The following is a 13,890-nucleotide window of genomic DNA, read 5'->3' as shown; positions in this document are numbered from 1 at the left end:
TAGCCTTTGTTCCCCACATTATTCACTGTATAGCGCTTCGTGCCTGCAATGGTTAAGTAAGCACTATATAAGCATTCACTACTTTTATTATATTTGTGGGGTTTTTTTAAGTTGATGGTATTTTTTTTTTTTAAATATATAATCTCTCACTTTTTCTTTTTTTAAGATCTTTATTTATTTGACAGAGAGAGACACAGCAAGAGAGGGAACACAAGCAGGGGGAGTGGGAAAGGGAGAAGCAGGCTTCCCGCTGAGCAGGGAGCCCGATGCGGGGCTCGATCCCAGCCAGGACCCTGGGATCATGACCTGAGCCGAAGGCAGACGCTTAACAACTGAGCCACCCAGGCGCCCCAAGTTGATGGTATTTTAAAGATTTTATTTATTTATTTGACAGAGAGGGATAGAGCCAGAGAGCACAAGTGGAGGGAATGGCAGAGGGAGAGGGAGAAGCAGGCTCTGCACTGAGCAGGGAGCCCGATGCGGGGCTCAATCCCAGGCCCCTGGGATCATGACCTGAGCCGAAGGCAGACTCTTGACCATCTGAGTCTCCCAGGCGCTCCTTATTTGTTGAATAAACTCCAGAAAAGAAGCTCTTTGACAACAGGAACTTTCCCTATTTTGTTGAAGACTATATCCTCATCCCCTACAACAGTGTTTGCCTAGCACGTTGTAGTAGGTTCTTAGTAGTTGGTTGAATGAATGAAAAGGAAAATTGGTTCTGAGGCCAGAAGGCTTACTGCTCTCAGTGGAAGTGTGAGTTAGAATAATACCAGATGGCAGTTCCTGAAGGTACTTTTGAAACCACTTAAAAACATAGAATTGAACAAAAGTCAAAATGACTGCACTAATGCTTCCACGAAGCTTGATTTTTTTTTTTTTTTTTTTTGCGAAGCTTGATTTTAAAGTAAACTTTTCCCTCTCCTGCAAACCTCCTCTCCTCCTTTTTTAGCCTTTTGTTTCAGGAACCTGGTACCACCCTGAAAAGGACTAAGGAGGCTGTCAGCACCTACACAATTCCTGTAGAAACCAGCTAGAGCCTGTATTTACCTATAAAACCCCCCAGCACCTTCCTCTGAGCCCCTTCCTCCCGGTAGGCTTACAGTTTTTGAGGGCCATAGCTTGCTGCAGGCTCCTTTGCCCAGCAAAACAATAAAGCTATTGTTTGGGGCGCCTGGGTGGCTCAGTCATTAAGCATCTGCCTTCAGCTCAGGTCATGATCCCAGGGTCCTGGGATCGAGCCCCGCGTTGGGCTCCCCGCTCAGGGGAGAGCCTGCTTCTCCCTCTCCCACTCCCCCGCTTATGTGCCCTCTCTCACTGTGTCTCTCTTTGTCAAATAAATGAATAAAATCTTTAAAATAAATAAATAAATAAAAATAAAGCTATTGTTCCTCTTTATCCCCAACTCTTGTCTTCCTGCTATATTTTGGCTCTGAAGCATGGAGGTCGATTTTCCAATAACACTTTTGAAGTGATTGTGTTTTAAAAGCTAAATGACTAATTATGGCTCTTTTTTTGTTCTTACATTTTAGAAGTTCAATCACTTACAAAGTGTATATACTACTCACTAGCAAAATCTGTTCTAGAACAGTAATATGAGACAATTTCTGCTCCTAACACTGCCTCAAACTTGGACCCGACACTTCCCATCTCAGAGCCTCAACTTTTGATCTGTAAAAGGACTTTTGAACCAGATAAGTTCTCTAGCAATGAGACTGTTATGTGGTCTTTGCTCTTAAGGATTTCATAATCTAAAAGTGCCTTGTTTTGGTGTTGGACAGATCTAGATTCATATCTGCTATTTATCAGCAATGTAATCCCGAGACAGTGACCCAACTGTTTGAAGCCCATTTCCCCATCTGTAAAATGGGTATGATGTCTCCTATCTCACACATGTTTTACAAAGATCACTTTAAAAGACTCAGCGTAATGCCAGATACAGAAACTTCTTTGAACACAGCCAGCTCCTTCTGCCTTAGATACAGGGGTAGAACAAAATTATGAATGGGTATACCAAAATATTAAAAATGTCTTTTCTGGGGCACCTGGCTGGTGGAATGTCTGACTCTTGATCTTGGGGTTATGAATTTGAGTCCCATGTTGGGTGTTGAGATTACTTAAAAATAAAGTCTTTAAAAAAAAAGAATATTATTGGAACTAAGGAAATTAGAATATGAAAAACTCAGTATTAGCCAATGTTGAATGTGTTAGGTGTGACAATAGTATTTTGGCTATATAGAAGAATGTTCTCAGGGGTAAAATCTCATCTGCAATTGACTTTCGGATGAGTCAGCAAAGACAAAAATAGACACATACATATTTGCAAGTGCATAGAGATAGAACAAGTGTAGGAAAATGATAAACACTGGTGCATTTCAGTGCATATGTAAAGGTTCATTGTAGTAATTTCTTAACTCTACTGAAGGTTTGAAATTCAAAATATTCAAAATATGAAGCTGGGCTGGGAGGTGCAACACGGGCCCAAACCCTCCCTCTTCCAGGAAGCCTGCACTGATTAAACAAGACAGACAGAATATGCTTTTCCTCTGTTGAACACACCTCCACACAGGCAGCTTTTAACTTTAAACATCCCAGCCCTCGCATCCAACAGAAGTTCTGAATGTTAAATGGGAAAAATAATGCTTGGTTTTCAGTTTATTAAAAGTATAATCCTGGGATGCCTGGCTGGCTTGGTTTGTAGAGCATGCACCTCTTGATCTCAGGGTCACAAGTTCCAGTCCTGCGTAGAGCTTACTTAAAATAAAATTAAAGGGGTATCTGGGTGGCTCAGTCATTGAGCGTCTGCCTTAGGCTCAGGTCATGATCCCGGGGTCCTGGGATCGAGCCCCGCATCGGGCTCCCTGCTCTGCGGGAAGCCTGCTTCTCCCTCTCCCGCTCCCCCTGCTTGTGTTCCTGCTCACTGTGTCTCTCTCTGTCAAATAAATAAATAAAATCTTTAAAAAAAAAAATTAAAAATATAATCCAGTAGGGTTGCACCAGAGCCTGGGTGGCTCAGTCAGTTAAGCACCCCACTCTTGGTTTCCACTCAGGTCATGATCTTAGAGTTGATCTCAGGGTCGTGAGATGGAGCTCCTGTAGGGCTCTGAACTCAGCAGGGAGTTGGCTTCCCCTCTCCCTCTGCCCCCCCACCCTGCAAACTCTAAAATAAATAAATCTTTAAAAATAAATTATATATTTATAAAATCCAGCAAAGGAAGTGGAGACAAACATAACATAAAGTGACTTGCCCCCTCTGGTCACACAGAGGCAGTGGCAGGGCTGATATCAGGACCCTTATCTCCTCTACCATCTCTGCAATAAGCTGAATTTTTGTCAGAAATGGAGAGTTGGGAGTGTCACCCACTAGGGAGATAGGATCATCACAGAGCCAGGCTTCTCATTGCCTTAGCTCAAGTGAGCTCCCGGGTCTTAATTGTCTTGTTTCCACACCCATAGCCCAATTCCCGTGGCCCATTCCCGGTCCCACATTAAATCACACGCCTCTCTGTGAGAACTCTAGGGCTTTATTAAAAGTGGAGCTGACTGCGAGGGAGCCCCATTCTCCAGTCTTTTTTCTCCACCCTCTTCCTCTCAACACATCCCTCTGGGGCAGGTCACTAGGGCGTCAAGAAAGAGGAGTCTGAGGAGAATCAAAAGGGGCAATGCTTTCTCCAAAGTCCTCTGAAACAACCAGAGTCCTTCTGGCTCCAGCTGAGAATCTTCTGGTGGAAGGGGTGAGAGATTCAGTTATCATCTTCAAGGTCCTCCATGTCTACATCCTGGGAGACTTTTGTCTTCTTTTGCCGCTTGGGCCGTGGTTCACTAGTCCTGACTGGCCTTGTGGGGGCTTCCACTGACCAAAAAGAAAGAGGAAGCATTAAAGAACCCCAACGAATCCAGGCTGCCCCCTTACCCCACCTCTGCGCCCGGCCTCACCTTCCATGGCAGCTTTCTCTTTCTGGGCCAGCCGGATCTGCTGGAGGAGCTTTCTGCGCTTCTTCCCAGAGAGAGTAATGTTGGCACGTGCACTGGACCTGAAGGGTGGGTAGGAGCAAAGATATCCAGTTTAACCTGAACCAAGGTAGGTTGATTCTGGCTATTGAAAAGGTCTCTGGGGGAGTCCCTCTGACTCTCCCCCCCCCCCCCCGCCCCCATGCTCTCTCACATGGAGCAGGACTTGATCCCAGGAGCCGGATACAGGCCTCGATTCCAGGACCCTGGGATCATGACCTGAGGTGAAGGCAAACGCTTAACCGACTGAGCCACCCAGGCGTCCTGTGTGTGCTTTAAATTTATTTATAAAAATCTGTGTGGACGTACAATGGTACTTGGGGAGGTGGGTGAGTCGACAGTTCTTACATTCTCAGTGGGGTCCAAGACCCAGAGAGGTTGTGAGCTACCGGTCCTGTGACAGGATAGCGAAGTGTAGACACAAACGCTGCTTATATAAAAGTCACTGCGCACGGAAAGCAGAGGGGATACTTGCGGTGAAGCTCGGCAGGAAGGAGAAGGGGGACTCGGTGGGGAGGAGCAAAGCGAAGAGGGTCTGGCACTCACGCCCGCTTCTTCAGGTGGTGCCGCGTGATCAGCCCTTCGTCTATCACAGCCCCGATCACCCGGCGCTTCAGTCGCCTCTCCCGGCTCAACACCCGCCGTCGCTTGAACAGCTTCTTCTTCAGCTCCTAAGGGGGAGGAAGATGCTAATCAGACGGAAGCCGCGACCCGGGACCCCGCACCCGGCGACTCCAGCCCATAGATTCCCATCTCTGGCGAGATTAGAGGGCTCCAGGACGCATGGGGAAACAAAGTCGGGGCGCCCACACAGTCACCGTTCGCGGCCGGTTGATCTTTCCGCCGGGAGCGCCCATGTTGGCTCCACCACCGCGTCTTGGCTCTGCGCAGCGTCAGTGCCGGCCCCGCCCCTCAGCCTTCGCGAGCCAATCGCGGCTCGGGGGCGGGTCCTGAGGGCTATATAAAGGCGCTCGGCGGGGTCCCGTGTCTTTCGCGGGACGGCGTTCGGGGAGGTACGTGGTTCGGTTGCGGAGCTGGGTGCGAGGGTGGGGGTTCTGGGCGAGGCCTGCGCACCCTCCTTTTCTTGGCGGCGGTCGGGTGTGCGGTCCCGGTCCCCGTAATGTACGGAGGCAGAGGGAAAGGGCTCCGGCCCCCTCGGCGTCATGTCTTCGGTGCCCGCGGCTTCTAGTCCGCCGGTTCTATCCTCAAACGCCGGGACACGGGCTCCGAGAAGCGTGACGGAACCAGGGTTCTGCAGGCTCCTCTCTGGTGTGCTAATTTAGCCTTCTCCTTTGATTTCAGGTCCTTGGAACCGTCCCTGGAGCCGGAGCTGTCGTGTCCCCTCCTCTTTCACTGCCCGTTGCAAACAATAAAGGCCGTTCCTACCCTACTAGGTGTGTGTCCGCGTCCTTTTTTCCGAGGTGGTGGTTAGGGAGGCTGTGAGCATTATTCCACAAAGCGGAATTTGCAGCTTTTCTCTTGGACCTCAGGCTCCTGCGGGAGTGCGGGCGACATTTCGCAGAAGGTTCTCTGGCCGACCTTGCCGGGATTTCCAGATGGCCGCGCTGCGCCGAACCCTCCACGTGGCGACCCTGGCGGCTGGGGCGCGCCGCGCTTTGGCGGGTAGGGAAGGTGGACAGAGTGGGAGGGAGGGTTCTTAGTGACCTGGGAGTCTAGTCCCTGAAATTGTGATTCTTCAAACCCCAGGGTACATAGCACCGTTTCTGCAGCATTTTGATGGAACTTGGGCGCTGGGTGACACACGTACTCCACTCGTGTCCACAGGCTCCCTGGCTGGTAGCTGCCTGGCCGACCGTCGCCTCTGGGATAAGCTCCATGCCGATGCCCGTAGGGGCAGCGTCCCCACGTTCGACTGGTTCTTTGGGTATGAGGAAGCCCAGGGGTTGCTACTTCCGCTGCTGCAGGAGGCACGGGCTGCCTGCCCACCGAGGGTGTTGGACGTAGGCTGTGGGACCTCCAGCCTGTGTACAGGCCTCTACACCAAGTGCCCACATCCCGTGGATGTGCTGGGGGTGGACTTCTCTCCTGTGGCTGTTGCCCACATGAAGAGTCTCCTGGAAGGTGGTCAAGGCCAAACACCCCTCTGTCCTGGGCATCCTGCTTCCCGACTCCACTTCATAAAGGCTGATGCCCAGAACCTGGAGCCAGTGGCTTCCTCAGGCTCCTTCCAGCTAGTGCTGGATAAGGGCACCTGGGATGCTGTTTCCCGAGGTGGTCTGCCCAGGGCTTACCAGCTTCTGTCAGAGTGCCTCAGGGTCCTAAGCCCGCAGGGGACCCTGATTCAGTTCTCAGATGAGGACCCTGATGTGCGGCTGCCCTGCCTGGAGCAAGGGTCCCCAGGCTGGACTGTGACCGTGCAGGAGTTAGGCCCTTTCGGGGGCATCACCTACTTCGCTTACTTGGTTCAAGGCTCTCATTAAAGACTTCAGTCCTGACCCGAATTTTCCTGTTGGGTAGCTTTTCAACTTTGTAAGATGGCTGGGAGGCAAGGATTTGAGGCCTGGCCTCCACATTTATTAGCTGGGAGCACAGAGTATTGAATGTTTCTGTGCCCCAGTTCATGCTCTGGCAGCAAGGAGGAATAATACCCGGAGTTAGGGGATTACATATGATGATAGGTGAAACGTGGAGCATTTAGCAATGCCAGGCACAAGACGGAGTGCTGAGTAGAGAAGGTGCAGTGGCTCATTCCCCAGCCCCAACGAACTGGAACTCCTAAAAACACAGGAGTTCTGTGGGGTTTTTTGTTTGTTTGTTTGAGGAGTTTAGGGATTTGTCTGTTTGTTTTTAGATTTATTTATTCTAGAGCGAGCGAGCAGGGGGAGGGGCAGAGGCAGAGGGAGAATCCCAAGCAATCTCCATGCCCAGTGCGGAGCCCAAATCAGGGCTCCTCCCTGAGATCATGGCCAGAGCCAAAACCAAGAGTTGGGTGCTTAACCGACTGAGCCACCCAGGTGCCCCTGTTGGAGGAGTTTTTTAATAGAGGGGTTCTTAATCCAAATTCCAGTACTGACTGACTTGTGTGAGCCAGTGGCCTCACCCCTAAGCCTCTTGTCCTCACCTGTAAAAGGAGAAGACTGAAAGAACCGATAGAAGGGCCTCATAACAAACCACTGAAATGTGAAGGGAGACAGAACAATACTTACCCTCAAAGCTCCTGGGAGGCAGGAGATGTGAATATTCCACAAAGCAGCTTCTACAAACACGGGAGCTGGCTGCTGGGTTCCAGAGAGAACAGGGGTTGGAGGCTTCCTGATACTCTGTGTCCTCAGGAATCCAGGAGACCTCTTGTTCTCCCTGGTCCTGCCCCCAGCTGAATTCTGGGTTAAAGGTTCTTGAGGGAGATCTGGGGTCCAGTGGGCTCCAAGTCCAGCCTGGGGGAGAGAGGAGTGGAAGAGCCCATTAAGAATGAAAAGTATTCCGGGCGCCTGGGTGGCTCAGTTGGTTAAGCGACTGCCTTCGGCTCAGGTCATGATCCCAGGGTCCTGGGATCGAGTCCCGCATCGGGCTCCCGGCTCAGCGGGGAGCCTGCTTCTCCCTCTGACCCTCTCCTCTCTCATGCTGTTTCTCTCTCGCTCACTCTCTAATAAATAAATAAATAAAATCTTTTAAAAAAAAAGAATGAAAAGTATTCCTGATCTATTACTGACTTTTTAAAAGATGAAACAAATTTGTGTATTTTTTTCTTATTGAAAAAAGTAATACAGCAATTATAATTAAGAGGCTAATTTCAGGGGTGCCTGGGTGGCCCAGTCTCTTAAGCATCTGGCTCAGGTCATGATCCCAGGATCCTGGGATTGAGCCCCACATCGGGCTCCCTGATGCTTCTGGGAGTCTGCTTCTCCCTCTCCCTCTGCCATGCCCCCTGCTTGTGCTCTCTCTCTGTCAACTAAATAAAATAAAAAATCTTTTTTTAAAAAAAGGCTACTTTGAGACGCCTGGGTGGCTCAGTCCGTTAAGCGTCGGCCTTGGGCTCAGGTCATGATCCCAGGGTCCTGGGATCAAGCCGCACATCGGACTCCTTGCTCAGCAGAGAGCCTGCTTTTCCCTCTGCCTTCCGCTCCCCCTGCTTGTGCTCTTTCTCTCACTCTCTGAAAATAAATAAAATCTTAAAAAAAAAAAAAAGGCTAATTTCACAGCCTGTTTCCTCATGAGGATGAAAGGATCTCCCTCACTGGGTTCTGAAAATCATGAGATAAAAGCATTTAGCACACTGTAAATGCTAATATATAAGCTTCTAGAACAGTATCAGACATGGGGAAAAGTCTGGAAGAAAAGGCATCCAAAATGTAACTTATCTCTGGGTAGTTGATTTGGGATGATTTTATTACCTTTTTTCCCCCACAACAATGTGAATTTTTTTTTTTAAAGATTTTGACACACACACAGAGGGAGAAAGCAAGCACAAGCAGGGGGAGCGGCAGGCAGGGGGAGAAGCAGGCTCCCCACTGAGTAAGGAGCCCGATGCAGAACTCGATCCCAGGATCCTGGGATCATGAGCTGAAGGCAGACGCTTAACCAACTGAGCCACCCAGGCTCCCCAAACAATGTGAATATTTTAAAACATTAAGAATAATTAAAAGGCGGGTGCCTGGGTGGCTCAGTTGGTTAAGGGACTGCCTTCGGCTCAGGTCATGATCCTGGAGTCCCTGGATCGAGTCCCGCATCGGGCTCCCTCCTCAGCAGGGAGTCTGCTTCGTCCTCTGACCCTATCTCCTCTCATGTGTTCTCTCTCTCTCATTCTCTCTCTCTCAAAAAAAAAAAAAAAAAAAAAAGAATAATTAAAAGGCATCACCCTCAGACCCATCTGACCTCTGAACTTCCCTCTGAAGTTCAACTTTGCCAGACACCTTGACTTTTCTCTCCACCTCTACTTTTTTCCCCACTACATTTACTAAGCACCTACTGTATGCTTGTATCGCTTGGCGTGGGGGACACAGCTGAGGTTCCTATCTCAGTCCTGCCCAGAACACCCAGGTCACAACGGCCCCGCTGAAGCAGCTGCCTCCCTCACCTGGCTCTTCACTTTGGTCCTGGAAGAACACCTCGGCCTCCTCTTCCTCATCGGTGAACAGCAGCAGTTCCTCATGCGGCCAACCAAGCTCCCCGCCGTCTTCACTCACCTCCGAGGCTTCCACCACAATGGAGGGCAGGTGGGTCTTTTGAGAGACAACCTGAATCGGGATAGCAGGGTGCTTGGACCAAGTTGGAGGATGAGCCAGCAGCTGGACACAGGGTGGAGAAGTACTAACCTGAACATCCTGGTGGCCTTCAACCCTGACAATTTCTCCTCCGTCCATCCACAGAGGGTTGGTCAGCTGAGGACTTTCCGGGTGCTGGGAGGAGCCTGGGCTATCTCTAGGCCAAGGGCCATCCTCACTGCTCCCTGGCACAAGGGCCATGGGTGCTAATTCTTAGAGTACAGAGTGGTTAGACTCAAAGTGGAGTACCCCTGCTCAGTACCCTCCACAGACTGCTCCTTTAATCTTTGGAGCCTGGCCCCTTAATCACTTCTGAGAAGAGAATGACAAGCTAGGAGATTATGGGCCTTCCAGGGGAGGGGAAAATCCCAAGAGGTGGAATAGGAGCTTTATGTCTCCTCACTCCCTGGGTGACACTGGGAAAGGCAGGAGGGATAAGATTCAACAAGGGCATCTGGATGAAAGCCTTGTGAGTGAAGAGCTTTGCTAACAAACTTAGAATTTCCTGATTCCTTTGCTTACTGGGTCTCCTAATTTGACATGTTTCTTTGTGTCTTATTTAACGAATATTCATATGGTGTTAACTATTTGCCAGGAACTGTTTTAAATGCTTTATATATAAACTCATTTAATTATTCTATAATTATGAGATAGATACTGTCATTAGCCCTATTTCCTGATCCAGATCCCCCTGGGTGGGCACAAAGAACTTAAATGACTTGCCCAGAGATACCCAACTAAAAGGTGCTTTCTTCTCCAAACTAGAATTCAGTATGTTACTCCAAATTCAGAGTTTTCATTGGCAGGGGGTGGGGGGTGCAAGGGTATACCATGATGAGAAAAACAACAAGTTTACTTTCTTTTTTAATTTTTTATTATTTTTTTAAAGATTTTATTTATTTATTTGACAGAGACACAGCGAGAGAGGGAACACGAGCAGGGCGAGTGGGAGAGGGAGAAGCAGGCTTCCCGCCGAGCACGGAGCCCGATGCGGGGCTCGATCCTAGGACGCCGTGATCATGACCTGAGCCGAAGGCAGATGCTTAACGACTGAGCCACCCAGGCGCCCCTACTTTCTTTTTTTAAAAGATTTTTTTTAAATCTTTTTTTGTTTTTATTTTAAAGATTTTATTTATTTATTTGAGAGAGAGAGAATGAGAGAGAGCACATGAGAGGGGGGAGGGCCAGAGGGAGAAGCAGACTCCCTGCCGAACAGGGAGCCCGATGCGGGACTCGATCCAGGGACTCCAGGACCATGACCTGAGCCGAAGGCAGTCGCTTAACCAACTGAGCCACCCAGGCGCCCTTTTTAAAAAAGATTTTATTTATTGGCACCTGGGTGGCTCAGTTGTTGGGCGTCTGCCTTCGGCTCAGGTCATGATCCCAGAGTCCTGGGATCGGGTCCCGCGTCGGGCTCCCTGCTCAGCGAGAAGCCTGCTTCTCCCTCTCCCAATCCCCCTGCTTGTGTTCCCTCTCTCGCTTCGTCTCTCTCTGTCAAATAAATAAATAAAATCTTTAGAAAAAAATGGTTTTTTATTTACTTGAGAGAGCACGCGCAGTGGGGAGGGGCAGAGGGAGAGGGAGAAGCCGACCCCAGTTGAGCAGGGAGACCCAAGTGGGGCTCCATCCCAGAAGCCTGAGATCATGACTTGAGCCAAAGGCAGTCGCTTAACCGACTGAACCACCCAGGCGTCCCCAACAAATTTACTTTCAACACGTTTATTTAACAAGTAAAATAGGGTGCCTGGCTGGCTCCGTTGGTGGAGGCTGCGACTCATGATCTCGGGGTCCTGAGTTCGAGCCCCACATTGGGTGTGGCGGTTACTTAAAATCTTTTAAAAAGTAAAAAAAAAAAAAAAAATATATATATATATATATATATACCTTTTTCCTCACCCAGTACACTTGGCTTTGAGTTTTTGTTCATAAATTGAGGGAATTTGGAGGGGGTCAGTAGATTGATGTGTGTAAAGCATCTGGATGTCCAGTTATGTGCTGTACTGAAAAAGCACAAATCATTGTAGGAAACTACTGAGCACAGTCCTAGCAGATTTCGGAACTGGGCAACTGCAAAACCCACAGCAACCAGGCTGACACGCACGCTCCCCTTAGCAATCCCACTTGGAATTTCCTGACAGTGGGTCCGGGGCTCGGCCCTCGCGGCCAACACTTCGGCACGCGCTCAACCTTCCCAGCCAGACCCGGTCGTTTCAGACGCAGGCGCTCCAGATTCGGAGGGCTTGGCCGATCAGGCCCTCTCTAGCCGGGCCCCTTCTCTATGGTTTCCTCTAGGCGCCGCTCTAGCCTGCGCGGGGGGCGGCGAGACGTCGTGGCCGGCTTCCCAAGCTGCGGGAGGTTCTAGAGGGCGCCCCGCCGGGCGCGCGGTCGGCCATGGAGGCCTTGCGCAAAGCGCTGATCGTGGGTGCCCTCCTGGGCGCGGGGGCTGGCGTGGGCTCGGCGCTCTTTGTCCTCGTGACCCCGGGAGAGCAGCATAAGCAGGCGATGCTGAAGGTGGGAGTAACTGGGGGTGCGAGGTGGGGTGGGCGGACGGAGAGCCCCTGGCTTGGGGGGGGGGGGCGGTCAGGACTACGAACCTCCCTTCCTGCTCGCAGGAGATGCCCGAGCAGGACCCGCGGCGCAGGGACGAGGCGGCGAGGACCAAAGAGTTAGTGCTGGCCACTCTGCAGGAGGCAGCGGCCACGCAGGAGAACGTGGCCTGGAGGAAGAACTGGAAGGTCGGCGGCGGCGGGAGGTCAGCGTGAGCCCGGACCTCCCTCGTGGGCGCTGGGACCTTACTCCCGCGCAGGAGTCCGACGCGGCTTCTCCGTCGAAGGCCGGGTAGGGAGTCCGGACCCGGGATGCCGCGCCCAGGCCGCCCTGGGAGCCGCTGCGGGGTGAGCACGTTCCCCCTCCACCCACAAACGCTGCACTGACTGCGCTTTCACGTCCTACGTCGCGGGCCCGGGCGTCGGATGTGAGAACTGAAGGCGCCAATAAATCACGTTCCTCTGTCCAGTGAGCCCTGCGGTCTGACGCCTATGTCTAGAGTGCTCTCGGGATCCGTGCAGGGAACGCGGAAGACTGTGGCTCCCACTGCCCAGCAGCGACCACATTTTCAAAACACAAGTCAGGGCATGTGGTCTGTTTTGAGTGTACTTTTGGTGATAACCAGGCGACATTCTCGAAATCAAAACTATCCTGGAAAATCTTGTAGCAATAGATGCCCATGGAGGACGCTTTGGGTTTCCTGTTCTTTGAGTGAGGTTGGAGAGGGGCTGCTAGCATTTAGCATGTGCCATGATGCTTTCTGGGGATCCTGGACCGTTGGAGGCCAATTTGCTGGGAGTGAAAGGAGCGTGCTTTGAGTCAGACAGATCTTGATTAAAGTCCTGCATATTACAAAACCTCTCTGAGCCTCAGTCCTGTTCCATAAAAGGTGTAATTATCTTGAAGGTTGTTGTAAAAAGACTAACTTGGAAATGTAAAGTGTATTGCTTGGCACAGAGCAGCCCTTCAATAAATGTAGGGGATGGTCTCCCCTTCCAAGGGATTTCAAGGTAGTAGTTCACAATCTCCGAATCCAGTCATGGGATCTCTTGTAGATGCCACTGAAGTAATGAAATAAAGCTGGCATTTGGGTCACACCCCACATCCAAGTCAACCAATTCACTCCCTGTTGTCTTTTTTTTTTTTTTTTTTTAATTTATTTGAGGGACGCCTGGGTGGCTGGGTTAAGTGCCTGCCTTCAGCTCAGGTCATGATCCTGGGGTCCTGGGATGGAGCTCCGCATTGGGCTCCTTGCTTGGCAAGGAGCCGGCTTCTCCCTCTGCTTGCTGCTCCCCCTGCTTGTGCTCTCTCTGATAAATAAATAAAATCTTTAATTAAGAAAAAAAAGATTTGAGAGACCCTGGTGAGGAGGAAGAGAGGGGGTCATAAGCAGACTCTCTGCTCAGTGCAGATGGTGGGAGGAGGGGGGCTCAGTCTCACAAGGCCGGTATCATTACCTGAGCAGAAACCAAGAGTGGGACCCTTAACCAACTGAGCCACCCAGGTGCCCCCTGTTGTCTATTTTACATCCTGTGGTTCCAAGCCAGATTTCAATTGAAGGAAAAAAAAAAAAAAGCCTGCTTTTATTTAAATAAAGCCAGAACAGTAAATACAGCTTGGTAACACTGACGTGTAAACCCAGATGGGAGCATTGGTGCTGTTTTCAGCTGCTGGATGGTGAAGCCCTAAGCCAAACACATTTGTTATGTGTGATCTTTGGTTTGTGGCCTTTTTCCTAGCCTGGGAATGACAGGGAAAAGGTTAGCAGCTCTTTGAGGGAACATTAGGGTGAGGTGATCAGCAACAGTGAGGGGCTATGATGCAGGAGCTTGGAGGTTGAGAGCCTGAGCCCTAGAGTCGGGACTTCCCCAGGTGTGTCCAGGTTCTACTGTTGGTTACCTGTGTTGGTTTCAACAAGCCATGTGCTTTGGTGTCCCAATCTCTAAAATGGGATACTTGTACTTATTCCCAGATAATTGCCTTCTTACCTCAGTTAAAACTGTATGGTGCGTATTAAGTACTCAATACTTTTTAGTGAAAAGGAAATGCAGTTGTAAGAGGAAATGCAGTTGTAAAGGTCACTGCAATGCTCCCCTGGCCATTTGTGAATGGC

The 13,890-nt window shown here is 50.3% G+C and overlaps 3 protein-coding genes and 1 non-coding gene across 14 annotated transcripts; 3 read left to right on the top strand and 1 right to left on the bottom strand.

Moving 5' to 3' along the window:
• Window positions 1–3,501: 3,501 nt before the first annotated feature.
• LOC123857065 (uncharacterized protein C11orf98) lies at window positions 3,502–9,728 on the bottom strand. Of its 9 annotated transcripts, none has more exons than XM_064576295.1 (6): window positions 9,044–9,700; window positions 7,176–7,403; window positions 4,555–4,679; window positions 4,163–4,227; window positions 3,934–4,031; window positions 3,502–3,850 (listed from the first exon to the last, which is right to left on the bottom strand). In XM_064576295.1, exons 1-6 carry the CDS (start codon window positions 9,429–9,431, stop codon window positions 3,741–3,743), a joined length of 1,014 nt encoding a protein of 337 aa, XP_064432365.1. In that variant the 5' UTR covers window positions 9,432–9,700; the 3' UTR covers window positions 3,502–3,740. The 9 variants fall into 9 exon arrangements, 8 of the variants coding, with proteins under 8 accessions (XP_064432365.1, XP_064432366.1, XP_064432368.1 ...); XM_064576296.1 differs by lacking the exon at window positions 4,163–4,227 and having other exon boundaries at window positions 4,484–4,679; window positions 9,044–9,203; window positions 9,282–9,698; XM_064576298.1 differs by lacking the exon at window positions 4,163–4,227 and having other exon boundaries at window positions 9,044–9,203; window positions 9,282–9,690.
• Window positions 4,886–8,816, top strand: CSKMT (citrate synthase lysine methyltransferase). 3 transcript variants are annotated; one of them, XM_064576301.1, is made up of 4 exons: window positions 4,886–5,021; window positions 5,311–5,402; window positions 5,499–5,631; window positions 5,794–8,816. In XM_064576301.1, the coding sequence occupies exons 3-4, from the start codon at window positions 5,565–5,567 to the stop codon at window positions 6,447–6,449; spliced, it is 723 nt and encodes a 240-aa protein (XP_064432371.1). In that variant the 5' UTR covers window positions 4,886–5,021; window positions 5,311–5,402; window positions 5,499–5,564; the 3' UTR covers window positions 6,450–8,816. The 3 variants fall into 3 exon arrangements, with proteins under 3 accessions (XP_064432371.1, XP_045749455.1, XP_045749456.1); XM_045893499.3 differs by having other exon boundaries at window positions 5,716–8,816; XM_045893500.3 differs by having other exon boundaries at window positions 5,480–5,631; window positions 5,716–8,816.
• On the top strand, window positions 5,083–5,231 carry LOC123858111 (small nucleolar RNA SNORA57). Its single transcript, XR_006794069.1, has one exon. It is a non-coding gene; the product is annotated as a small nucleolar RNA SNORA57 (small nucleolar RNA).
• A 1,606-nt stretch (window positions 9,729–11,334) lies between the features above and the next one.
• Window positions 11,335–12,899, top strand: LOC123857062 (ubiquinol-cytochrome-c reductase complex assembly factor 3). Its single transcript, XM_045893498.3, has 2 exons — window positions 11,335–11,741; window positions 11,843–12,899. Exons 1-2 carry the CDS (start codon window positions 11,622–11,624, stop codon window positions 11,990–11,992), a joined length of 270 nt encoding a protein of 89 aa, XP_045749454.1. The 5' UTR covers window positions 11,335–11,621; the 3' UTR covers window positions 11,993–12,899.
• Window positions 12,900–13,890: the final 991 nt, after the last annotated feature.

This window comes from Mirounga angustirostris, unplaced genomic scaffold (genome assembly GCF_029215605.1).
Source record: "Mirounga angustirostris isolate CCGP_5_RB_7025 unplaced genomic scaffold, mMirAng1.0.hap1 SCAF_13, whole genome shotgun sequence".
Taxonomy (NCBI): Eukaryota; Metazoa; Chordata; class Mammalia; order Carnivora; family Phocidae; genus Mirounga; species Mirounga angustirostris.
The sequence above is the reverse complement of the archived record's forward strand: the minus strand, read 5'-3'. Positions and strand labels throughout refer to the sequence as shown.